Here is a 27,381-nt window from a genome sequence, read left to right as displayed (position 1 = left end):
GTGACATAGAAAAAATCTTGTGCTATTGAAGGAAAATTGTGTTGATCTTATTAAACTTCTCTAAGTGATTTGGGCAAGATTCCTCAGGGTATGTTGAACAAATCAGTGAAGGATATGTAATTGTAAGTGACTGTTAATATTTTAATACTTAAAATCCGAATCTGACACTTCAGGCTGAAACAAGGGTCATTGAAATAGGTCTAAAGAGGATGAGGGACGCCTGGGTGGCTCAGTCGGTTAAGCGGCCGACTTAAGCTCAGGTCATGATGTCGCGGTCCATGAGTTCAAGCCACGTGTCGGGCTCTGTGCTGACAGCTCAGAGCCTGGAGCCTGCTTTGAATTCTGTGTCTCCCTCTCTCTGACCCACCCCCATTCATGCTCTCTCTGTGTCTCAAAAATAAATAAACGTTTAAAAAAATTTTTTTTTAAATAAAGAGGATGAAATGGTATTCGAAGTGTAAAACCGTGTACTAGATGTAAAGAGACCCAACTCTATAGTCATACAAATAGGAAGTTAGCATTATATTAATGAGTAAGAATTAGGTTTTACTTTATGAATTCTGCATATGTTGACAATACAAAAGTTATTAGCAGAAGCACTAGCATCTGGATAGCATCCAGAGTGTATTCCATTCTTTTTTTTTTTTTTTTTTTTTTTTTTTTTTTTCAACGTTTATTTGTTTTTGGGACAGAGAGAGACAGAGCATGAACGGGGGAGGGGCAGAGAGAGAGGGAAACACAGAATCGGAAACAGGCTCCAGGCTCTGAGCCATCAGCCCAGAGCCCGACGCGGGGCTCGAACTCACGGACCGCGAGATCGTGACCTGGCTGAAGTCGGACGCTTAACCGACTGCGCCACCCAGGCGCCCCCAGAGTGTATTCCATTCTTGAAAGAGCAACCAAATTTGGGCTGCTACTATGTTCAAAGGGACATTGACAGATTAAATTGTTGCATGGGACTTCTTTCTTATTTTCACAGATGGTGAGGATAGACAACACTTTGAATAAGATTTATGTTAAAAAGAAAATTTTAATGCTAACGAAGAGACAAGGGAAGAAGCAACTAAAGAAATTAGTTAAAAGCCAGTTAGGTTTTAGAGTTGAGTATCTTTAAATTGTGGATTCCTTGACTTTGGTGGCAGTTCAAGAAGCTAGATAGATTATTAGTGAGTGAGCAAGGATGTTAGGGGATTTTAACATGTTCTGAAGAATTGTGAGGCTGTTGAACTACATGATTTAGTTTTTTCATCTTAGAGATTCTGGGAATATTTTTAGTACAGGTTAAATTTAAATTTTTAAATTTAAAACAGTTTAATACAGTTTAAAATTTGTTGTTGTATTTCATTACCTGTTTATACTTTGACAGGAACAATCTTATTATAAAAATGTTTATTAAAATTTGAAGGAAACATGTAAAGAAAATACTTAAAGCATCAGCAAAGATAATCACTATTAATATTAGCTATCTGGGGCGCCTGGGTGGCTCAGTCGGTTAAGCGTCCGACTTCAGCCAGGTCACGATCTCGCGGTCTGTGAGTTCGAGCCCCGCGTCGGGCTCTGGGCTGATGGCTCAGAGCCTGGAGCCTGTTTCCGATTCTGTGTCTCCCTCTCTCTCTGCCCCTCCCCCATTCATGCTCTGTCTCTCTCTGTCCCAAAAATAAATAAACGTTGAAAAAAAAAATTTAATATTTGCTATCTTCGTCCATTTTTCTGTCTCTAGCTATGGGTGTACCTGTACATCTCTATATTTTTTTCATAGTATGTATTTTATATATTTATAGGTTTTAGCAATGTAGAATTGTTACCATATGTAGTTTTAGAGCATTTATTTTATAAGTATTTTTCGCTTAGTTTTCTACAACATGTTTTTATTAGGGGGTTATCTAATGTTTTTTGTTATAGGGATCTATAAAAATTACAGGCGTCAAAGTTTCTCATTTTCAGTTCCAAATAGGATGACCTGAAATTAATTTAACATTGTCAGTTGCTTAATTAATGCAAGTATATAGACCTACCCGTTGCTTGGCACTTAACTTTAAGAATTTTCAGGGGCGCCTGGGCGGCTCAGTCGGTTGAGCTTTCGACTTCAATCGGGTCATGATCTGGCGGCTTGTGAGTTCTAGCTCCGCGTCAGGCTCTTTGCTGACAGTTCAGGGCCTGGAGCCTGCTTCATATTCTGGGTCTCCCTCTCTCTCTGCCCCTCTCCGGCTCATGCTGTCTCTCTGTCTTTCAAAAATAAACATTAAAAAAAATTTTAAAAAATAATAAAGTGTTTTCAAAGGAACCTATAGAAACATGTACTGGTTTACTTAGCTATAGCAGAGGAAATGCCATTTCTCTTCATCCAATTGGATGATCATTGTTATATTAGTAAATCTAAGAAAAATGTAATTTTGCTATTTTCTGGGAACTTGTTAAAGTGTGTGACCTTGTATATATCATTTTCCCATTTGCCTAAACTAGCTTTAAGAAACTTTGGAACAGGTAATATTACACATGTAAAATACACCATCTGTGTTCCAGCCTTATGCTTGGTTCTGGTAGCTGCTTCTTAGATTGCCATGTTTGTTCTCTATTTGCATTTTTTCCCCCCTCCTGAATAATTTTAAAATTCTAGGCATGATACTTCACTTAGGAACTTGAACGTGGCTTCACCTTGTAAGAAGAAAGATAGTATGTATCATCACATAATTATCAAAATAATTATAATATTCAATATTCTCTTGTGTACAGTCCATAATAAAATTCTCTAGTTGTCACCAAAAAATGTTCCCTATCCAGTCAAGGTTCATACATTGCTTTGTTAATCTAGGAAAATCCTTCCTTTTCCCTATTTTGTATGTATTTATTTTTGAGGAGTTTCAATCATTTTTATTGTTGTATAATGTCTCTACAAACTTGAAATTGATTGTTTCCGTATGTATAGGTTCAAGTATTTTACCAAGAATATTGCATAGGTGATATGTTTGTTACATCAGCAGGCATATGTCAGATCAGTTGGTTTAAGTGGTGGCATTTATGTCTCCCATTGTAAAAGTACATTTTTCCTGTTAAAATCGTATTCTTTTTGGTAATACTTTGAGATTATGTAAATCCTGTTTCTACTCAAGCTTTTGCCCAGTGATTTTAGCATACATCAGTAGTCGTCTGAATCAATTCTTAAATTGATGTAATCTTTACCAATCTAACAGTTTTAAGAAGTATCTTTAAAATTTTTCATTTCAGTATGTTTTTCTTTAAAACATTTGATTTTAAATGATTTGTTTTGAGTTTCCTGCCTTTTACTTTCTCTTCATACTTTTTGGGACTGTTGCATGTTTTGTGTTGAGGTTTTGACAATTGCATATATAATTTTTACATTTAAATTTTGACCCATTTATAATTTATTTTGGTGTACTGAGTTTGTTTTTAGATGGCTGTGTGCTACCATTTATTGAATTATCTATTTCTCCCTATAATTTATAATATCTTGAGTATTCTTAGTTTAATTCTTAGACATAGCAGTTAGAATAGCTTATCTAAAAATGGCTAGCGTCCCTTTTTGTGACCTGAAAATGCCTTAAAAATAAAGTATACTGTTCTTTTTGCAGACAGATGGACAGTTCATTGTTGGCCAGAGGGAAATAATTGAATGCAATAAAGATAACAGACAGAGAACAAAGAAAGGGGGCCAGTTTGAGTAAGAGGGAACCAAGAGGGACAAGTGATTTATAAAGGGGCAAAATAAGAGCTTAGGATTGTTAAAGGAGGACAACTTAGTGCAGATGATGACACTCTAATTGGGCAGAGAAATTTATAGTATCAGAAAAAGAAACTTTGTCAAGAAATTGTGAAAGGCGGTGTGAAGTAGAAAATCTTTACACTCCAGATTTAGTCATATATTTTTAAAAATGCCAACTCATTGCTGCCATCTAGTGATACTTTCTTTTTATATTGAAAGATGGGAAATAACATTAGTCATGTATCTAATTTGAATTGGATGTATAGGGTAGTTAAAGGGTAATGAAGAAAATTTTAAGGCAGAGTTCTGAATTTTCTAGTTTGAGGCAAGTTGTTTTTCTTAGTATGATTTGACATCTGATAAGCCATACAGATGTTGTCTTTGATTTATTTTTTTCTGGAGTAAAAGGTAATGTGCTATGAGCAAGTTTCAACGTGATTAGGTGTATAGGGCAAGCAGGTAGAGGTTTAGCTGAAATTTTTTTTTTTGAGCGGCTGGCAAAAGTTTATTAGAATATAAGATGGGAAAAGAAGAAAATAGTATGAAAGCTCTCTTTACAGAGAGGGGACATTCAAACGTGAGGATTGGCTGAAATCTTAAGTAGAAACCTTATGGCTTGTGTACTTAACTTTCTGCTGCTGGGATTTTTGTTTGTAGTAAATATGCCTAAATATTACTACTGTGATACTAAACACAGTCTGAATGAGTGACACAGTTTTGTCAAGCATTTATCTTTCCAGTCCTTTTCCACTAAAGGTACAGTTCTGGTGTCCCAGACGTAAAAGCAAGGGAGCTAAAGTGTTGGTTCCAGTTATAAATTTGTTTTGGGCCAGCTCCCAGCAAAGTCAAGGACCTTCATAACCTATGTTTTTGGGCCATTTGAAACTTCATAATCAGAGAGTGTAATCTACATCTCCCCTTGCTGCTCCTCTTCCCAGCAGAATTTACTTGACATTTAATGTGAACTTGAGAGATGGAGTAGTCATTATAAACATCTCCCAAATTTTTAGTTAGATTGGCAGTCCCAAGTTAGGTTGGTCTCAAGAGGGCAAAGAATCGGGATAGTGCAAACCTGAGAATGAACAGTTGAAATAAAATTTGACAGGTTTGTTTGCATTCCAAACAGATGGAGATTTTATTTACCTTTTTTTTTTGGTTTTAGGATATAATTGGAATGGCAGGAGTGTGAATAGAAACACTTCTATATCCACAAGTCTTAAATATTTGTCCATCACTGCCACTAAAATCTCTTGGTTTTATTGCTTCAGCATAAAGCCTATGATCAGACACATAGATCCTTTGGTGTAATGCAATAAAGGTAACTGAGTACTCCTAGTTTAGATTTACTTACCAGATAAAACACGCCTTAGATTCTTTGGGATAAAAATATATATGTAAAGTATGTAGTATGCAAACACCTGCGTGCATGTGCATCTGTGCTAGTTAATGAGTGCTACAACCCAGATAACCTTTAGGAAAATGTTCATTCTTTCCTTCCATTGTATTTACTGTGTTCGAATTCTGCTCTTCTGGAAACCAGATCTATTTAAATCTTCAGCAGTGAATTACACAGGATGCAGAGTATCCAGGGAACATAATCATTTCAGAAGTCTACCCTGTTCATTTTACTTTTTTTTTATATAAATTGTTTTAAATGTTTTTATTCATTTTTGAAAGAGACAGAGCATGAGTGGGGGAGGGGCAGAGAGAGAGGGAGACACAGTGGGAAGCAGGCTCCAGGCTCTGAGCTGTCAGCACAGAGCCCGATGTGGGGCTTAAGCTCACGGACTGTGAGATTGTGACCTGAGCCAAAGTCAGACACTCAACCGACTGAACCACCCAGGCGTCCCTCATTTTTTACTCTTTGAAACTAATTTTAGGAAAGAACCTTTTTTATTCTGTGTAACTTTTATTTATTTAGATGTTTAAGAAAGAATGAATTTGACTTAGAAATGAGTTCTGTGGGGCGCCTGGCTGGCTCAGTTGGAAGAACATGCGACTCTTGATTTTTGGATTGTCAGTTCAAGCCCCACATGGTGTATAGAGATTACTTACTTCCCTACCTACATACATAAACTTTAAAAAAAATTTTTTTTCTGATAACGCCTGAAACTAATACAACACTATATGCTAACTAACTAGAAATAAAATAAAACTTTAAAAAAATGACTTCTCTGAGAACACTTTAAAAAAATTTTTTTTAAGTTTATTTTTGAGAGAAAGATAGGGCATGAGTGGGACAGGAGAGACAGAATTCAAAGCAGGCTCCTGGCTCTGAGCTGTCAGCACAGAACCCCATGTGGGGCTCGAACCCACAGGCCATGAGATCATGACCTGAGCTGAAGTGTGGATGCCTAACTGACTGAGCCACCCAGGAGCCCCTCTCTGAGAAAACTTTAAGGATGTTACTAGACTAATTTCATCTATGAGGAATTACAGAACATTTAAAATGTGCTAGCAACTTCTGGTTGTCAGAAAAATGGGAGAAGGTGTGGAATTTATAAACTAGCTTGAGGAACTAGACTATGAAGGTCATAATAAGCATTAACCAAAAGCAGAGTACCCACAGGACAACATTTTAAAATATTATTGCTTTATCTTTTGTAAGCATGTGACTTTTATGTGAATAGTTTATATGTGCTTCTTTTTACCATATAGTTATATATGTTGCTTTTCGACCTAAACATTTAATCATAATTCCCCACATTATTTAAAGTAATTGCCAGATTTTTCTCTTTAAGTTCTTTGTTTGTTTTTGTTGAATCTCTACACCCAATGAGGGGCTCAGGCTCCACCCTGGGATCAAGAGTTGCATGCTTTCCCCCACTGAGCCAGCCAGGCACACCTAAAGTGATGTGCAGATTAGTCTAAAGACTGTAATTGCTGGTAATTAGAATGCTGAGTTAAAAATTAAAAATCTGCTGTACAAAAATGCATGTAGAATATAACATGCTATAGATATTTGTAAGGTAAAACAAAAGTTAACTTGTTCTGCAACTGCTTTTATACTGAAATCTGATGTATGTCTTGAAGACTGTAGCATTTGGATCTGATTATTTAAGCTAGGCAGCACTTCCACCCATATCTTCTTGCCTAGCACTTATTTTTAAAAAGCTAGGAGAAATCTGCCCAATGAGGAAAAATTACTCAAGTGTGAACCTTTATGACCCATAATGTAGCCTCAAATAAGTTAATTTACATCTGTTCCATTTCTGTTAGGTCGAGAAAAATAATTAGGAAGCAAAACCTCTAATGACCAAAGTCCATAAAAATACAACTCTGCCAACAAGGTTTGCACCTTGGAATGACCTGTGACAGTTGAGAAGTAAATGAAACAACATATTTAAGGAAAGAAAATGCAGTGATAAAATTTCATACCCAGCAAAACTGACTGACAAGTATAGACCGCATAGGCCAACTGTTAGTAACATGTAAGAACTGAGAAAATATTTTCATGAATTCTGAGTAATACGTTAGAGATAAACCTGAGATACTATAATTTTAAGTCATGGTAGAATTTAAGCAGTAATATCACAAAAAAGACTTTGTGTGTGTGTAATTGCACTAAGAGTATGAAATTATGGGAAATCCAGACTGGGAAACTTGAGGTTGAATACCCTGTACTCTTCAAAGAAGTTGTTTTGAGTTAAAGGGATGGAAGGGGAACATATCTAAAAGAAGCCATAAAAGACACATCAAATTCGCTTTAATGGGTAAGACTACTAACTAGGGATATACATAAACGTGATAGAATATTTTGAAAAGAAAGTGATTATGGCACACCTGGGTAGCTCAGTCCTTTGAGCATCTGACTTTTGATCTCAGTTCAGGTCTTGATTTGAGGATTTTGAGTTCGGGCCCTGCTTAGGGCTCTGTGCTGGGCTTGAAGCCTTCTTCACAAAAAAAAAAAAAAAAAAAAAGCGATAGTTAACTTTTGGAGGTTGGAAAGGGATTGAGAATGGAATGGTGCACATAGAGGGCTTCTTAGTTTTGAGATTTTGTAGAGGCTCTGGTACCTAGAGATTTTTACAATAGTCCCTTGTACTCACCCACACTTGGAACAGGAAACACACTCTGTTTCAAGTGCTTTTCTTAAAATTGGTTCCCTTGGCTATCCAGTAAATGGATATTTGGGGATTCTTCAATTCCTGAGTCTATTTCCCCCACGTGGGCTGTTGCATGGGCCGTTGGCTTCCTTACCAGCCTGGCATTTTGGCATTTTCATTGGGGTACCTTGACACTAAAGCTCACTATCTAGTTGCTTTTATCTGGGGATTCAGAAAGATCAAAAACTATGCTCTGCTGTTGGTGCTTTCTTTTGAGAATCTTTTTTTTCCCAGTAGTTTCTTTGCATTTGGGATATTGGTCACTATCCATCCCTTCCTTCCCAACAGAGATTTCAAGGGTAAGGTACCTTAAGGATTAAAGGTAGGGTGAATGTGAACTGAGATAATTTGTATTTGTGAAATTTGTAAAATTTTGGGGAATCTGTTCCTCTCTTCAATAATTTTTTTTTTTTTAATGTTTGTTTATATCTGAGAGACAGACACAGAATCTGAAACAGGCTCCAGGCTCTGAGCTGTCAGCCTAGAGCCCTACATGGGGCTCAAACCCACGAGCTGTGAGATCCTGACCCAAGCCAAAGTTGGATGCTTAACTGACTGAGCTACCCGGGGCCCTTTCAATAAAATATTAAACAGTAGTATTACTAGAGTGTAAACTCTGAGGAATTGTAGCTGTTGCTGTTTTTCCTCTGAAGTAGCCTTGATAGCTGTACTTCTCAGATACATGTTCAGTGAAAAAATGTATTTATTTGTACTAACCCTTTTTTTTTTTAGGAACATGTGTTTCTCCTTGAACCAGGATTAATGAATCTTTGTGGGTTCATTTGTCTTTACTATTGCTCATATTTTGATTAAATCCTTACAGTGAGTATGGCATTGAAAGCTATACCATTCACTTTAGCCAAGCCTTTGAAGTTGAGGTCAATATATTATTTTTCGGTTAACAATTCATGATTCTTGTAGCAAATTTAGAAACCATATATAATCACCTAAAAGATAAAATCATATTCTTAAACTCAGAGATGGCACCCAAAGTTACCACCTTCTTATTTGTGTCTGGATGTTTCTTTACTGGCCTTTCCAAATGGAGTTGCTTAAGAATTAATCCGTAATGCCCAGTGGCATTCTTTATATATAATGAATTCTATATTTCTAGATTGGTACAAGCTATATACCTACCATCTTTGTGAAAATTGGAAAAACAGTCATATAAGTCCATTTGTTTTGTGGTTCCAAGGAGTATATTTGAAGCAGGCATTAATGTCCATTGTTTGGTGGTTTACCCTCTTGTTCAGTATACTGATAGCATGTAGAACCATCCTCTTTTCCCTTACAGGTAATTTCTAATTGAACCCAGGAATATTTTTTCCTGTATTTATTATTATTTACCATAACATGTAGAATATATGTTTGTTTCTCATGAAAAACATTTGTAGAAACCTGGCTTAAGTTGTCCCCATTTACAATAATAGGAAACTTTAATAGCCAGCAGTAACATTTGAAACCAGTTACGCCTTTCATTTCATTTTTGTTTTTGGTGTTCTAAGGCTTTCTGGCACTCACACTTAGAGTTGAAAATGTGTTCACGACTCTCACGACTGCTGTTTGATAAATTTTTATTTCTTAGTCTTAAAATTTAAGAACTGTTTATAAAGCTATAATTTAGAAACCAAAATCAAATAAAGACAATTTCTTGAATTTTAGAATGGCTAGGAGGGAAAAATGGTTTTGGCAGCTTTAAAATCAGTACTGTTTGTGGGGCGCCTGGGTGGCTCAGTCGGTTAAGCGTCCGACTTTGGCTCAGGTCATGATCTCATGGTTTGTGAGTTCAAGCCCAACATCAGGCTCTGTGCTGACAGCTTGAGGCCTGGAGCCTGCTTCCGATTCTGTGTCTCCTCCTCTCTGCCCTTCCCCCACCGGTGCTCTGTCTCTATCAAAAATAAATAAATGTAAAAAAAATTAAAACAGAAATCAGTACTGTTTGAAAGGACTAGGTGTTTAAGGGTCAGAATATTAGTGGTCCAAAAAAAAAAAAAATACCAGTGGTCTGTATAAATGATGTTGTACTATTTTGTTAACATACATATATAGAATATATTTTTACATAATCCACGAGAACTAGTTTGTCATGATTTCTCCTGAGGATTGGAAAGAGACTGATATCTGATTTGAGTTTCAAAAGGATGAATGGGGAAAAATTAATCTTAAGAATGTTACTCTAAATCTAAAGTGGGTTCATCTTCAGTTTGGTAGTTGGAGTGGGAAGGGGCAGCAGATAAAAAAGCTTAAAGAATGTCAAAACTTTTCTCACATAAAAAAAGACCTAAGATGGTAGTATCATGAATCTCTATGTAATTGTGATTGAACCTTTATAACATACATAAAGATAATTTTGTTTTGAAAAAGTCTGAGGAAAGTAGTTTTCTTGGTCTCCTTTTGATTCATGCAGTGTTCTATTTACTAGTTTTATCATCATCATCATCTAGTAGTAAATGTCCCAACTGTATTTGTAGATTATCACATAAAAGTAAAGTAGGTCAAGAGTCCGTACATTGTGTAAAGTGCTAGTACTGATACTGGAGATACCTCTGGCATATTATAAGTCAATTGAAGTACCTGGAAATAGTTCCAGAGTGAATGAGTTGGGTCTATATATTGCTTTAGTATAATAAGGTTAATTATACTTGAGGGTGTCAGCTGCCCACATTTATCTAGCTAAAGAATGGTTGTTTGTGGGCAGAATTCAGAGTTTTATATATCTTTGGAATAGTTGAGACTCGTTTTAGTAATAGCACTGTGCAAGAAGGTGGAGTTCTTTATACGTGGCAAGGAATGGTTAGGTTAGTATGAGGGGTAAGGTTAGAAATCTGAGAAGTTTGTAGTAGAAAGCTTAAGGATTTCGAATTTGCTTCAGGACTTTAGAACAGAGATGGTCACTTACAATTAATAATGTCCGTGATTGTGTTACTAGTAGTCTCTGAAGAGGACCCCCCCCCAGCCCCTCATGGGATAGACTTGGGGAAGAGGGAGCTAAATTTTTATAAGAATACATATATTCAGGAGCTCTCCTCTCTAAAACAGTCAGATAACTTGCTGCTATGACAGTCCTTTTGGTTGACTGATACTCTAGTCACAGTGGTTCAAAATAAGGAGTAGAAAGTTTCATCGAGGAGTATTTTGTTTTTATCTCCTTTTCACCTGAACGCATTTTTTTTTTTCCTTCCAGCTTTTCGGCTTTGTGAACAACCGTATCATCAAAGACCATGGCAAGCAATGTTACCAACAAGACAGATCCTCGCTCCATGAACTCCCGTGTATTCATCGGGAATCTCAACACTCTTGTGGTCAAGAAATCTGATGTGGAGGCAATCTTCTCAAAATATGGCAAAATTGTGGGTTGCTCTGTTCATAAGGGCTTTGCCTTCGTTCAGTATGTTAATGAGAGAAATGCCCGGGCTGCTGTGGCAGGAGAGGATGGAAGAATGATTGCTGGCCAGGTTTTAGGTAAGATCTGGGTTGAATTAATTTTTTCATTGATTGTATAATTCACATACCGGTCATTTTTCTTTTTTTTAGTGTTTATTAGTTTTGAGAGAGAAACAGAGACCCATGTGCATATAGGGTACTGGTAGAGCGAATCCCAAGCAGGCTACATGCTGATAGTGTGGAGCCTGACACAAGGCTCAGTCTCACAAACTGATGTCATGACCTCATGAGCTGTAGTCAAGACTTGGACTCAACCATCTGAGGCACCCAGGTGCCCCCAGATCTAGATTTTTCTATTCAAGCTTCTGTTTTTCTGTCCCTTTCCCATTAAGCTAACAGTCAAAAAATGTTAGGGTTGTAGGTATAATTGGCTAAGGATTTTATTCCATTTTGTGTAGCAGAGTTTGGATAAGCTTCTGTTGGCAGTCTTGAGTAAGGTCAGGAGAATAGGAATGACGTGTTACATAAGGAACAGTTGCTGCCTAATAACTGTGTCCTACCATTCACAGGAGGGATGAGGTGAAGACAATATAGCTTAGTCATTCTTGAGCTGTGGAGCCGGGTGCTTGGCTCTGCACTGGCGATTCATAACTGTGTATTGGGCAGTCTGCATAGCTTGGCTGAGCCTTAAATTTTCTTAGTTTTTAAAAACTGTGCCTCAGAGTTTATTATCTATTCTTACCTGAGGTAATAGTACTTTGGTGTTATCAGGAATTTGTCTTAGTTGAGATGATTCATGAGACGCTTCAAGTATAGTCTAGCATGTTACACATAATAAAAGGTACTTATTATTAAATATATTTCAGCATTAGCACAAAGTGGTTTTGTCGTAGGTGTTAGTTTTCCCAATAAGTGTCTGCTCTGATCTAGTATGTTCAGATATTTTAGAATGAGATTTAAGGCCTATTTAATAATAGTTTATATTCTAAACTTCAGAAGATTTCATTACATATTAAGACTTAGCACATAAGTCTTACAGAATTTCATCTCCTTGAATAGTTTTCTAACAACTTACCAGTTGCTAAGATTTGCTGTCAGAATCATAGTAATTTTATATAGCTTATATTTTCTTGGGTGTGAATAATATTAGGGAAGTTGAAGGGTTCAGTAGAGAAGTCAATTTCTCTTTTTTTTTTTATGAATAAAAAGGAATAAGCACATATATTTGAATGCCACATAATGGCTAGTGGCATTGTTGATACTGTGGTTATCAATTTAACAATTATTTAGGTTTATAAAGTTTATAGCAGTTCATAATTGAGAACTTAGTTTTCTGATGATTCCTGTAGAGGCTTATTTAAGTTTTCATTTTGTTTTCAGCATTTTCAGGACTTTGTATTCAGTTGTATAATGTGCAAATTTGAATTCCAATTTAAACATTTTAATTTCTAACTGCCTTCCTCTCCAGGTTGGAGTGGGTTCTTTCCTCCTTAAGTGTATTCATATTGGTGATTTTCCCTCTAATACTAGATAAAACTTGAGCATTTCATAATGATTGTAGCATTTAATAATACTTTATATCGTGATTTATTGTAAAGCTTCAACAGCTTTTAGACTATTTTGGATGTTTATGGTTTTTCAGTGGCTATTTCATGAAAGCTCTTTGATTTTAGAATAAAAGTTTAGTGTAATTTGTATTTCACTTGTAAACCCTTTTCAAATTCTGTTTTAGAAATCTTAACCACAATGGATTGGGAAGGAAAAATATTGGAAGTTAGAGAACCTTGTAATCCTTGATATTGAAGATAAAAGTAACAGTTTTAATTGAGAATACATAAGAAATTTCCGTACCCACTTGTCCTATATTCAAACTATAGGAAAACTCAAAGTATAGGAAAACTTTGATACCTGTAAAATGGGTGTGGTGGCAAAAGTGAACTAAAACAGTTTTCTTTTTTATAAAAAATTTTTTTTTTCAACATTTTATTTATTTTGGGACACAGAGAGACAAAGCATGAATGGGGGAGGGGCAGAGAGAGAGGGAGACACAGAATTGGAAACAGGCTCCAGGCTCTGAGCCATCAGCCCAGAGCCCGACGCGGGGCTCGAACTCACGGACCGCGAGATCGTGACCTGGCTGAAGTCGGACGCTTAACCGACTGCGCCACCCAGGCGCCCCCTAAAACAGTTTTCTATCATAAAATGAGTCAGGTTTTTTTATGATACTTGTTTATTTTTAACGGTCATGGAAATTTACTAATACAAAAATAGAAGAATTTAATGAGCATGTGTGTATGTACATCTCACCTGTGTTACCAACCAGATACCAACATTTGACTAATCTTGTTTTCGTCTGTTGTTTCTTTTTTTCCCTTTTTTCTCTTAAATTTTGTTAGAGTCAAGTCTCTTTTTAAGACTCCAGCATATATCAGCAGACTGGACTTTTAACAAAATGCAAACCACACTGCCCTTATCACATACCAAAATAAAGCCTCCCAGAAATTCCCTAATGCCATCAAATAATTCATTCCATGTTTAGATTTCTTCCTTTAGAGTCTGAAACTTTTATTGTTATTATTTTAATGTTTATTTTGAGAGAGAGAAACAGTGTGAGTGGGGTAAAAGGGCAGAGAGAGAGGGAGACACACAATTCAAAGCAGGCCCCAGGCTCTGAGCTGTCATGTCAGCAACAGAACCCCACTCAAACCCATGAACCTCGCGAGATCAGTGACCTGAGCCAAAGTTGGATGCTTAACTGACTGAGCTTTCCAAGCATCCCTGGTCCCTGGTTGCAAACTTTTTTTTTTTTTTTTAAGTTTTTGTTTTGTGGTTTGTGGTTGGTTTTTTGTTTTTTTTTTTGTTTTTTTTTACTTTTTATTTTTTTGAGAGAGAGCTAGGGGTAAGGGCAGAGAGAGGTGGGGACAGGATCTGAAGCAGGCTCCGCGCTGAAAGCAGAAAGCCTGATGTGGGACCAAACCCACGAACTGTGAGTTCATTAACTGAGCAGGGATAAAAGTCAGACATTTAACTGACTGAGCCATTCAGGTGCCCCTCAACTTTTTTTAAATAACTTGATTAATTCAAATCAAGATCCAGTTCATGTCTGTATGTGTGTTTAATTCCCTCTTAGATGTTTTTAAATCTGAGTTTTCCTGTCCTTCTAATTTAAAAAATGTATGACATTAATTTGTTGAAGAAAATGTGTTCCACACTGTGTACTGATTGATTCTTGTGGTGTCACTTAATTTGTTGTTTTCTACCTCTGTTTGTGTAATACTGCTACATCTAGAGCAGTGCTGTCCATAGATGTGTAAGAGAATATATACTTAAAACACATCTGAATTCAGACTAGCAGCTTACTTCCTTAGACTGCAGATCTAGAGGCTTGATAAAATTCAGATACTATTTATTTTGGTGAAAATATTACATGGACCGTGTTCTGTGTTTTATATTATACCACATCAGGTGACCTAATGTGGTCCCATTTTTAGTGATGTTAAGGATAATTTGTGGGTTCTGAGTTTACATCCTGACACATCAATGATAAGGTTTCCCATCAGTTTTTAACTTTAATGGTGATTATCCATTGATGATTATTGCCTACGTATTTCATTAGGGCTTGCAAAATAATTTTTCTAACCTGATATCTAGCAATCATTAAATATAATCATTGCTTAATAATATAACTCTTATATTTTAGCTTTTTTTATTTTTGTTTTTTTAATTTTTTAACGTTTACTTTTGAGAGAGTGAGAACATGGAGCAGGGAGGGTCAGAGAAAGAGGGAGACACAGAATCCGAACTAGGCTCCAGGCTCTGAACTCAAGAGCCGTGAGATCATGACCTGAAACCAACGTCGGACACTTAACCCACTGACCCACACAGGCACCCCTAGCCTTTTTAAAAAAAAAAAAAAAAAAAAGCTCTAGGGGGTGCCTGGATGACTTTGTGAAACCTCCAACTCCTTAATTTCTGCTCAGGTCATGATCACATGGTCGTGAGTTTGAGCCCTGTATTGGCTCTGGGTTGACAGTGTGGAGTCTGCTTAGGATTCTTTCTCTGTTTTCTCAAAGTGGATAAATAAAGTAAGCTCTGTTCTACACCCAGCATGGGTTGAAGAACTCGCAACGCCAAGTACAAAAAGTTGCATGTTCTACCAACTGAGCTAGCCAGGCATCCCCATAAACTTATATTTAAATTGATACATTTTGTGCATTGCAAATCATTCCTTAGAACTTAAAATATTTCTTCTGTGGCCAGTGGATCACCTTCAAATTGGTTTTCTATGTCCTTGAGACCTTACTCTTGTAATATTTTATTGCATCTTTAACTTTCTGGCATCACAAGATATTTCAGGTCATCTGATAGATTTCTTGACCTAAATCTCGATTTGCCCCTTTTTTCTAGGAGCCTGGCTCCTTTAAATGGCACTTACATAGAAACCATGATCTGTACACTGAGAGTGTTTATTATTGTTGAATTTTAATAGCTTCTGTCTAGTTTCAGCGGAAGAATAGGAGCACCTTGGTTTTTAGAAAACAAAACATAATTTTATGCATTGTGCACAGTTTTAAAATAACTACGTCTATTAGGTTTGTTTTTTGTTTGTTTTTTTACCAAAATTAAGATTATTAAAAGCAATTTTAGCTTTTAGTTTCTTTTTATTAGTATATATCCTATTCTGGATATCAACACAGTACTATAGTTTAAATCATCACTTGAAATAATTCTTCTATAAGGTTGTGTAATTAACATGATACATAGTTTATTGTTTTTGTTTAGAAAATTTTTAAAAACTACATTCTCAACAATAAATGTTAAAAATTAAAAATGAGTTTAGTGAACTAAAAACTGAAGATTATTCATAAATGTAGTGGTGCTCAGCAGATAGTGTACTGAAATTCTGTTTTCAGTTGGTCATTTGATGAACTGAGTTTTGGAGAGCTGGTTTTTGGCAAATGTATTCTTATTAGAATAAGAAAGCAATCAATTCTTTTGTTAGACAGTGGGTAACGGTAAACAGCTGGCCATGTTGGAATATGTGTTTTAAAAATGACGAGGCATATGGAAACTAGGGCTTTTCCTTTGTTCCCTTATTTTCCTTTTCTTTTTGTTCATGTAACAGTTGCTCAGCAGTTAGTCTGCATAATATATATTTTTTTAATGTTTATTTAGAGAGAGAGAGTGCAAGCTGGGAAGGGGTAGAGAGAATCCCAGGCAGCTCTACGCCCAGCACAGAGCCAAAGTAAAGAGTTCGACACTTACCCAGTTGAGCAACTCCACGTGCCCCTGCATAGTATTTCTTAACCAATTTTTATTCATCTTTACAGCTGATTCTGTTGTAAGGGGAATGAGATCTGAGGGCACCATACTCCAATTCATGAATTGCTGTATATTTTATGTCTCTGAGGTCACTCACTCATTCCTAATATATGCTCTGAATAGTGAGTTTAGTGGCAGTTGAGGGTAGAAGGGTACCAAAAGACCAAACCTAATGTTTTATGTATAAGAATACTTTGTTACAGAACAGAGGACAAAGGAATGAAAGACTAAGTCTTAGCCTTATAAAAATTCATGAGCCCCTTTTATCTAAGGAAAGATGAGATACGGTGTTAGTCCTTTGTTGACTTATATACTGTGTACGCATTTTAAAACTAGTTTAAGATATACCCTACCCACCCAGAGTTGTCATTAAAGTTTTTGTCCTTTGTTTTGCTTTTCAGATATTAATCTGCTGGCAGAGCCAAAAGTGAACCGAGGAAAAGCAGGTGTGAAACGATCTGCAGCGGAGATGTACGGGTCAGTACCAGAACACCCTTCTCCGTCCCCTCTACTCAGGTCCGGAACTTTATTATTTATAACTGCATTGTGTCCATCAGTGGGCATCTTCTCTATCTGTTTTCTGGATGTGGGGAGGGTTACTGTAGTATGTTTATCTGTGTAAAAGTGATGCTTTATTAATCTTGTATTAGTATACCTCCTTTTCGCCCATTTCCCAGAGAATTATTAGAATTCCCTGAGGTTTTACTTACTAAAGAGCAGTTTGATATTTTTAACATAAAATGAAATCCTTCAAGAGGAATTGTTTAGTTTAAGAAGCTGGGAAATAAGAAAGGGAAGGAGGGTAGCATAAGAATGTTTGGTTTATTGTTGTATTTTTCAGTGTTCCTGTATTAGCTGTTAATGGTGTATGTTGAAATTGTAGCATACTTGTGCCTAAATTTGCAAATTGGCTGCTGCATGTCCAGTGGCCTCTAAAATGATTGAAATTTTAGTGATTTGTTTGAATGATTGGATATTATTCCATGCTAATCTCTTGATCTGTTTGTTATGATTGGTTTTGCATGGTTTTTGTTTTGTTTTTCCCATCTACTGTTGTAAATATACATCAGCAGCTCAAATTAATCCTTTTTGGTATTTGTTTTTCAGCTCCTCTTTTGACTTGGACTATGACTTTCAACGAGATTATTATGACAGGTATGTTAAAGGTGTTTGTTTGTCTATTCTGGTTAAAAGCCATTTAAGTAAGATCATTTTATTTTTCAATTTTGTAACAAACATTCCCTTTTGTAGTAATGAGCATAAGCAGGTTGTCAGAGTCCCCCCTTTATAACAAAATGAAAAATACTTTCTTACAAATTGTCAGAGGTAGATGAGGGTGGGTGTTTGTTAGTTTCAAAGAATCAGTTTATATATGGTCTGGGTATATGGGGACATGTCCCATTGTTTTGTTTGAATATGATATGCCAGATAGAGAAGTAAGGATTCATTGACTGCTAAATGAGGAAATAGAACTTAATTAGCAATTTCCATGCTCTCTTCATTTTGTCCTGTCACATACTTGCCATTTGGCTTTGCTTTGTAGGGATTACAACAAATTTTTTTTTTTTTTTTAAAAAGATCCCTAAGTCTCCCTTGAGTAAACCAACTAATACAAAACAGATACAGTGAGCATACATAAACGAATTAACAATATGCACTCCAGACACCTGTGTTGTTAGCTCAATCGGTTGAGCGTTCGACTTGATCTCCACTCAGGTCATGACCTCATGGTTCATGGGATTGAGCCCTGTGTGATGCTCTTTGCTGACCGCTTAAACTTAAAAAAAAAAAAATCCTCTCCTTGAAGGACATTTTAAGAATTTGTGTTAGGAGGTAAAAGGTGTTGAAGACTGCAGACTGGGATGGTGGTAACACCTTTCTAAAAGACAAGGAGGTTGGAATAATGGTTGGAGAGTGTGTGAGTGTGTGCGTGCACGTGCATGGGCACATACCTTTAGAAAAGCAATATTATTTGTTGGAGCATGCTGAGAAATAAAATAGGAATATATGTGGATAGGCATAGGTTTATGGAAGGTTATGAATGTTTTAGACCTGATACAGGAATTAGTTCTTGGGGAATGATATAATACACAAAAGATACCAGTATCATACTAGCATTCTGATAACAGTTTTCATTAACATTAAAAAACTATTAGTTTTATTTGGTTTCCTGCTTTTAAAATTATGCATCATATGGAAGTGTATGGTGTATGCTGATACATTGGACTTGATCTAGTATAAATTTTTCTTTGGTGTTTTTCATCTTAGGATTTCAGTATTCCAATGATTAGTATAATGTTAATATATAAGAAATTAATTAAATTTCTGCTTTGGGAGTAAAAGTAATAGCTTTCTTGATTTGGGAATAGCTTTTTTTTTACACATGAAAAACTTTTGAACTGAGTTGATGAGTCATGCTAAGGCAGTTGGGTAAAGGATTATCAAGTCAGCCAGTAAACACCTGTGTAAAGATCTGAGCATGTATGTTTTTTCTGTTTGAGAAATATATGGGCTGCGGTAAGGTAGTCATTAATAGGCCAGAAAGAATTAAGAATGGAAACATAGTTTGGGCCTACATTGTTAAAAGTGTTTGAATGCCATATTAAAATTGTGTGAGTATTCTTTGTGCATCATCAGTATGGCTATTTCATTTGTCCTTAGTGATTTCTTCATATTTTTATGTCTATTTATGTTTGAACACATGTTTTGAAAACCATGATGATTTCATATTTTGGAAATACTAAAATACAAAGATGGCAGTTGAGAGATCTGGGCATCTCTTTGCTCCTAAAAAATGTGATCAATGGTTGGGTGACTTCAAGGGACAGAGAGAGACCTAATGAGTTTATCTGAAGCAGCTGCCCTTTACTCTCTTAAAAAAATACTAATGCCCAACTATACCTGTAGGGATTCTTATACATATGGTCTAGATAGATGCTTGAGTGTTTGGTGTATTTTTCGTATGCTTCTCAGAGATTTTGATGTCAAAAGGTTGAGAATCCTTGATTAAAGGATGAGGGAAGTAGTTTTGTTTCTTTGATTCTTACCCTATTTCTTTGTCTATGAATCTCTGTAGAAAAATTCTAATACATTTATATATGTATGTAATTTCTGGGGTATCCTGGACTCTGGCACAAAAAAACTCCTGTTTTAAATTTAGTACATAGAGAATTAACGTGTACATCCTAACTTCATGACAGTAGTCCTCTAAAGTTTTACTTTTAGTTGTCTTGGTGAGGCAGCAGCAAACATTGACCATTTCTATCATGCCACTATAAGTATGTTTGGAAAAGATTTTTTTGAGTGAGAATTTTGGATGAGTTAAGGTATCAACAGCAAGGAATAGTAAGGAAATTTAGATGTTTGCAGAAATACCTTCAAATTTCTTGCCACTGCTCTTTGATCCTAAAATCAGTGGCGGTGCCACTGTTGACCTCATTCTTCAGTTTTCAAGAGGCAAGAGAATACCTTTAATTACTCTGGTGTATTTGCTTGGTATTATAGTTTCAGTGAAAAGTAGTATTTTCTTCCATTCTAATCTCAGCCAATGGAAAAAGCCTATGATGACTGATGGAGCAGCCAGGTAGTAGCTGGTAAAGAGCAGATTCAAGTATAGTACTGAGGTCTATAATGAGAAAATACATTTAGTCAGGCATAGAGAAACTAGTCAGGAAAATTGCATTAGAAAATCTCACTGAGGGGCGCCTGGGTGGCTCAGTTGATTAAGCGTCCGACTTCTGCTCAGGTTATGATCTTGCAGACCATGAGTTTGGGCCCCGTGCCAAGCTGCGTTTTGACAGCTCAGAACCTAGAGCCTGCTTCAGATTCTCCCTCTCTTCAAAACTTAAAAATAAGGATTAAAAAAAATTTTTTTAATCACACTGAGAAGTCATTCTGAAGATACTTATTTGGAAAGTTAAGATTTGTATTAATTGTCATAACAACATAGTGGTCCTAAATCACTATGTTGGATTCTTTATTGAAATAGGTTATTGATAATGGCTCTGAGATGAGCTGAAAGCTCTGAATCTTCCTATGTAAATGGGTTAAATCAGTGTTTATTTAAACCTTTTAGTCCATACCTTAAGAACTAAGATTCACACAAATATTTCAAGACCTGAAATCAGCATTGTCTTAATTAGCTTTCTGGGATCTTGAGTTCTACTTATTTTTATGGTAGAGAGGTAGCTGATCTGGAGCCTATAAAAAAAGAACAGGTGAAGAATCCAAAGACCTAATATTTAGCAAAGAAATTTTTGACTGAAGTCCTATGTAATCTCAAATTTCTTATCCCTAATATGGAAATAATCTTACTAATAGAGTTGCTATGAAGACTAATGGAAACATGAAGACTAGAATTGCATTATAAATGTGATGACTCGCAATATCATAACTGTTTACAACCAATCAATAGAATTCCCAGTCTTTAGAGCATGAGGATTCATTCCTGTTAATTATCAAGATCTTCACATTTCTTATATGCAAGGTTGCTGCAAGTTACACTTCCAGATTATCAGAACAAGGGAATTGTGGATACCCCTCCAATCCTCTTCCCCAGAAAACTAACATCTCTAGCATACTCCAGTTCTCTTTAGGTGTGACAACCGTCTTCTCAACTTTAATGCATATTGAAATGCTTAGTATTTCTAGTGTTTTCTGGACCTCTTTTTAATGGTTAAAAGATTGCTTTTATAACATAATCACACCACCATACTTAATATTAATCTCATCAGTTTTTCATAGATCTCATTTTGTGGTTATACTTTGTGTTGTTAAGCATGTTTCAGTGCCACCTGTATTTGTGAACTGGTGGATAGATCCTGCAGGCTTGATCAGATTTCAGGTTCTATCTTCTTTTTCTTTCTCACCGCCCCCCCCCCCACATGAGGGAGTGTGTTGGGAGTAGTGGGGAAGGAGCCCAGAATACTTCATAGAGGTATTGTGCACTTTAATCATTAACCTGATTTGGCAGAAATTTTAAGAATACAGGAGGCATTGGGTGTTTTATAAGAAGAAACACTTTAGATATCAGGAAATAGATAATTAACACTTTTGTTAGAATTAGAGTCACTTGGTTTTTATTGTTTTGTTTTGAGAGCCCTCTCCTGCCTGTGTTGTATTTTGTTTGGGATGTGTGATCAAGACCCAAGGATTGTAAAAATACTCTTTATCTTTAAAACTGGAGGGCAATCAAACTTTAAAACTTAAACCAAGTTACTTATATTTTAGTATTTTGTCTCCTGAGGGAGACAACAGGATCAATTCTATAGCCTTAATGCTGCCACCTGCACTGCAGTAATATTACTGATTTTAATTCAGGGTGTGGGTGGAAAAATGCAAAACTGTTACCTGTGATCATTTTTTTTTTTTAACATTTATTTTGAGAGACACAAGCACCAATGGGGGAGGGGCAGAGAGAGAGGGAGACACAGGCTTCAGGCACCGAGCTGTCAGCACAGAGCCCGACGTGGGCTTGAACTCACAGACTGTGAGATCATGCCCTGAGCTGAAGTCGGACGCTGAACCGACTGAGCCACCCAGGCACCCCTACCTGTGATCTTAAAGCTTACTGTAGTGTGAATGAATTCTTAGTACATTTTTTGCTGTTGGCATAACAGGAATGCTGCTGTTTTTCCAACGTTAACTACATGTATTTTGTTAATATTTTAGCATTTTTACAGTTATCAGATTTTGCATCTTTTTTTTTTTTTTTTTTTTTTGAGAGAGAGAGTGAGAGCACAAGTCGGGAAATCAAGAGTTGGATGGTTACTGAAGTGAGCCACTCAGGCACCCCCAGATTTTTCATCATTAAGATGAAATTATTATTATTAGTTTTTTTCCCAAAAGTTACCTCTTTCATTAGGTAGGTCTGAATATTTGGTCTGTCTTTTGTTCTTAAGACCATTCCTAATTTTATAGGCTTTGGAAGTTTGGGGATGAATTTTTAACATAAAACTACTGATATATGTGGAACTACCATTTTAGATAGATGTATTAATGTTTGACAGACACTGTCAACTATTTCATGTATGCTGTAAACTCTATTATACATAGTTTAGAATTACCTAGAAATTCATTAACCAACACATTTTCTGGTAGGATAGAAGCCCAAAATTAGCTTTTTGTTTTAGGATGACTATTGGTGGGCTTCTATGTATAAAACAAAGGGAATTACATAAGTCTTGCCTGTGTGCAGAACATACTATTTGTTGATTTTGAAAGCCTGAAAACCTGGGGGTGCCTGGGTGACTCAGTTGGGTAAGCTTCTGACTTCAGGTCATGATCACACAGTCTATGAGTTTCAGCCCCACTCGGAGCCTGGACCCTGTTTTGGATTCTGTGTCTCTCTCCCTCCCTCTCTGTCCCTCCCCCCGTTGTATTTTGTCTCTCAAAAAAAAAAATCAACATTTAAAAAAAAAGTTTTTTTAATCCTGAGAACTTGTAAGATTCTAGCAGAGATCCAGTTTTTGTTGTGTCCTGTTGAGAATCATGTTGCTTCTAGGAAAATTGTTGCTAAAGGACTCCTTATGTGAGCAGTTGCTTTGAAATACTTAGAAGTGATTTTTCAAATTCTTTGCAAAGTTTTATTTATTTACATAATTTCTACACCCAACATGGGGCTCGAACTCACAACTCTAGGATCAAGAGTTGCATGCTCTTCCGACTGAGCAGCCAGATGCCCTGTTTTTTAGTTTCTTAAAATGTATTTTAATTTTAAGGTTTACATTTGTGTCACAAAGATTTAGTGTTTTCTTAAGTATAAAACCGTATCCATTTTTGAAAAATTCTGGAATTCTTTAGATTTTTGTCAGTTGTAGTCCCACTTTTCTTCCCTTACAAGATCCCTGATGAAATTATTCTGGAATTACATAGTGGTAATGATTGCAGAAGTTTGTGTGTGGAGGGTGTTTTTCTATGGTATGTGAATCATATGTTAATAGAAATTGGAAAAAAAAATACTCCATTATGGACAGCCAAGTAATTCTTTCTCAGTCATTTCTTCTATAGAAACTTGGGAGCACAGAAAGCAATAAGGTTTATTAGGTTTGACAGTAGGCTACAGTTAAAAGTGAAGACCCAATAAACCTAGTAGCAAAAGATGTGGTAATAAGTAACTTATCACACATTACGTATGGGCCATGAATAATAATGTAACTAGTGTATAAGTGACTGGACTGTAAAAGTTCTTACATGAGAGCTTTTTCAGAGTGCTAATACTGCTTCATATCTAAATATATTAAGTAAATATGCCATCGCACCATGAATAGAAAGAGGAATGGAGTACATCAACTCACATCAAATACAACACATGGATGACAAGCAGTATGTTATCCAATGAAAAGCTATTGTAGGAAGCACAATATTATACAGTGAAGACAGTGATGTGGAATTAATATTGGCTGTTATGTGTCCTGCATTTGTACAGGATTGTGTCATAGAAAGACGAGTTGTGTTTCCCGTTGTGGAGCTCTGAGCTCTCTTACATTTAAAGATCCCCAGGGGCGCCTGGGTGGCGCAGTCGGTTAAGCGTCCGACTTCAGCCAGGTCCACGATCTCGCGGTCCGTGAGTTCGAGCCCCGCGTCGGGCTCTGGGCTGATGGCTCGGAGCTTGGAGCCTGTTTCCGATTCTGTGTCTCCCTCTCTCTCTCCCCTCCCCGTTCATGCTCTGTCTCTCTCTGTCCCAAAAATAATAACGTTGAAAAAAAAAAAATTTTTTAAAGATCCCCAGGTAGTTTCACAAAGTGCTATTTTTGAACTTATCTTTGATACTAAGTATCAAAGGTTTGAGGCAGATAGATTAAAGGTACAGTTGGTAATATCCCTGGTTGTATTTGGAGAAACAGCCTGGTATAATTGGAAAGAGTGGTTGTTGTACAAACCTTTTATGGTCTGTTAGGGAGTTGTGTCCTGCAGGTAGAGAGGTCTTAGAAACTGCTTCATGGATAGAAAAGAGAAAGTGGAGGGGAAAAAAGATTGTATTAAGTAGTTAACATTGTAAATGTTGGAATGGAGAAGGAAGTACAGGAATTTCTGGGGTAGACTGGTCTTGGTAATTTATTGAGTTTAAAGTTAAATGTTTTGTAGGGAGAAAAAATGATGTATAGCAGAGATCTTTTATGACTACAGTTATACCATTAAAGGTTACATGAAAGGGATGTTGGAGGGTTGAGTTGTTTGAATTTGGGGAACATTTTACTGTTAATATTATGTTAGAGCTCTTTTTTAGGAATGTATCCTGGTAGACGGTAGAACAGCAGTTGAGGTGAAGTACAGTTGTTAGGGGAGTTTCCTTTGAAATGCAAGACAGGTGAAAGCGGCTAACATCATATTAAGCTAATATTTACCCCTTATGTGTTCTAAGCACCCAGTTTTAGGTTTTGGTTAGTAAGTTAAAGAAATACTGACTACAGGAGCACCCAAATGGCTCAGTAGGTTAAGCGGCAACTTGGCTCAAGTCATTATCTCCTGGTCTATGGGTACAAGCCCAGATTGGGCCCTGTGCTGACAGCTCAGCCTGGAGCCTGCCTCAGATTCTGTGCCTTTGTCCCTCTCTGCACCTCCTCTGCTGCTGCTCTGGGGTCTATGTCTCTCTCAAAAATAATCAATATTTAAAAAAAAGAAATACCACAGATTAAGGATACTTCCACCCACCACCCCCATGTTCTTGGGATTAGTGGGGCTGTCATCCTGCCTCCCTCCCTTTTTCCATTTTTCTGATATTCCCGAGTAACACTAGACCTGAAGGAAGAACACCTGAAATATTTAGGTTTTGAAGAACTGATTTAGACCATCTGCTTGGAAAGGCATGTGATTCAGAGATAAGAGGGTTCTTAGCTACTTGGAAAAGCTAAGGGACACCTCTGTAGATGTGATTTTAAGCATAAGGTGAAATTTTGCATTTGCTAAGAGCCCTTCTGTTGGTTTTATCTTTTGCATGGAAACCTCATTGCCAGGAAGATTTTAGTTGAGGACATCAATTAGTACAAGTATACTCTCAACATAAACCTGCTATTACTGACTTAAAATTTTGACAGTATATTCTTTATTTCACTTCGCTTTCATTTCGGGTTGTTTATGTTTGTTGTGTCTTGGACTCTTAATAACTAGGTGGGAGGTATTTCTTTTGCAGGGGAAGCATTTGACTTGGTCAGAGAATCTGCTATATGGCTCTGAATTAAGTGGTGTTCTGGTTATGACCTCTAATGCAAAATTAGCCCCTGCTGTTTTAGGATTCTACTTCATGATATTCTTAATCCAGGTAGACTTTGTCAAGCTCCTTGACAGCGGTTTTTTTTTTCTTTTTTAAAAATGTAGCTTTATTGAGACAGATGTATAATATATAACATTATAAAATTCATTTAACCGTGTACAATTCAATTTAGTATATTTAGAGTTGTGCAGTCACGATCATGATTTAATTTTAGAACATGCATCACCCCAAAAATAAACACCTTACTTATTATCAGTCATATCTATTCTTCTATCCCTAGGCCTGCCAACTACTAATCCATTTTCTATCTATAGATTTGCCTATTCTGCACATTTTATATCAATAGATTCATATAATATTTGTCTTTTATGGCTGGTTTCTTATACTTTCTAGTTCATAATTCATCTATATTTTACCATTTGTTAGTACATCATTCCTTTTTATATTCCATTTTTATGGGTGATAACCACATTTGGTTTACCCATTCATCAGTTGCTGAATAATTTGATATGTTTCTACATTTTGAATAATGCTTTTGTGGACATTTGTATGTACATTTTGCATAGACATGTGTTTTCATCTGTCTTGGGTACATACTAAGAGTAGAATTGCAGGCTGTAATGGTATTTCATTTTAACCTTTTGAGGAACCTGCCATACTATCTTTTCAAAGCAGCTGTACCATTTTGCATTCCTGTCAGCATGTATAAAGGTTGCGCTTTTCTTCACATTCCTTGCCAACACTTACTTTATTACCTGTCCTTGTTATTTAACTATAGTAGTTCAAGTTTGAATAATGTTATCCCGTTGTGGTTTTTGATTTGCATTTTCTTACAAACTAATGACATTGAGGGGCACCTGGCTGGCTTGGTCAAAAGAAAGAGCACACGACTCTTGATCTCGGGTTGTGAGTCCATGCCTCACATTAGATGTAGTGTTTACTAAAAAAAAATAAAAAATTATGGTGAGTAATCATGGGCTTATTGGATATCTATTTTAGAAAAATGTATTCAGATCTTTTGCTTATTTTATATTGAGTTTACTTACTGAGTTGTAAGACTTCATATATTAAAGATACAAGTCTTGATACAACATCCAATACTGACATTTTTGATATTTATATTACTGTTTTTAGTTTTTATAGTTTCACGATTCTGCTTTGTGATCACAGGAGATGTGTTAACTACCGTTTTATACAAAGAACCTTTAGGTTTATTTAGTTTGAGAGAGCAGGAGAGGGACAGGAAGAGAGGAGGTGTAGAGTATCCCAAACAGTCCCTGTGCTGTCAGCGCAGAGCCCAACACAGGGCTCGATCTCAAAAACAGTGAGATCATGACCTGAGCTGAAATCAGAGTCAACTCTGGTACCCCACAAATGAATTTTGAGCAGTGTTTCAATATGAGAATTGTAATGACTGAGGACTGCTCTTCAGGCAGGAAGTTAGAGAACCCAGACTGCAGTTTTGAAATAAAGCTACAAGGAATTTGAAGGAATATCCAGGAAATCAGTCTTTCAGGGAAAGAAAGAGAGGGTACCCATTGATACATAGGATAAGATGATAATTTAATCTCCTCTTAAAGACTGTAATCCCAGGAATAAGAGGAAAAGGTCCACCAAATATAGTTTGACTTATTCAG

At 36.4% G+C, this 27,381-nt stretch overlaps 1 protein-coding gene across 1 annotated transcript in view; it reads left to right on the top strand.

Moving 5' to 3' along the window:
• Positions 1-27,381, top strand: part of HNRNPC (heterogeneous nuclear ribonucleoprotein C) — a 56,600-nt gene that overhangs the window by 16,502 nt on the left and 12,717 nt on the right. The window contains exons 4-6 of the mRNA XM_030318646.1: positions 11,012-11,289; positions 16,935-17,010; positions 17,641-17,688. Of these exons, the coding sequence (XP_030174506.1) occupies positions 11,049-11,289; positions 16,935-17,010; positions 17,641-17,688 (365 nt within the window). The 5' untranslated portion in view covers positions 11,012-11,048. The remainder of the gene's footprint in view (positions 1-11,011; positions 11,290-16,934; positions 17,011-17,640; positions 17,689-27,381) is intronic.

This window comes from Lynx canadensis, chromosome B3 (assembly GCF_007474595.2).
Source record: "Lynx canadensis isolate LIC74 chromosome B3, mLynCan4.pri.v2, whole genome shotgun sequence".
In the NCBI taxonomy this organism is placed as follows: domain Eukaryota; kingdom Metazoa; phylum Chordata; class Mammalia; order Carnivora; family Felidae; genus Lynx; species Lynx canadensis.
The sequence above is the reverse complement of the archived record's forward strand: the minus strand, read 5'-3'. Positions and strand labels throughout refer to the sequence as shown.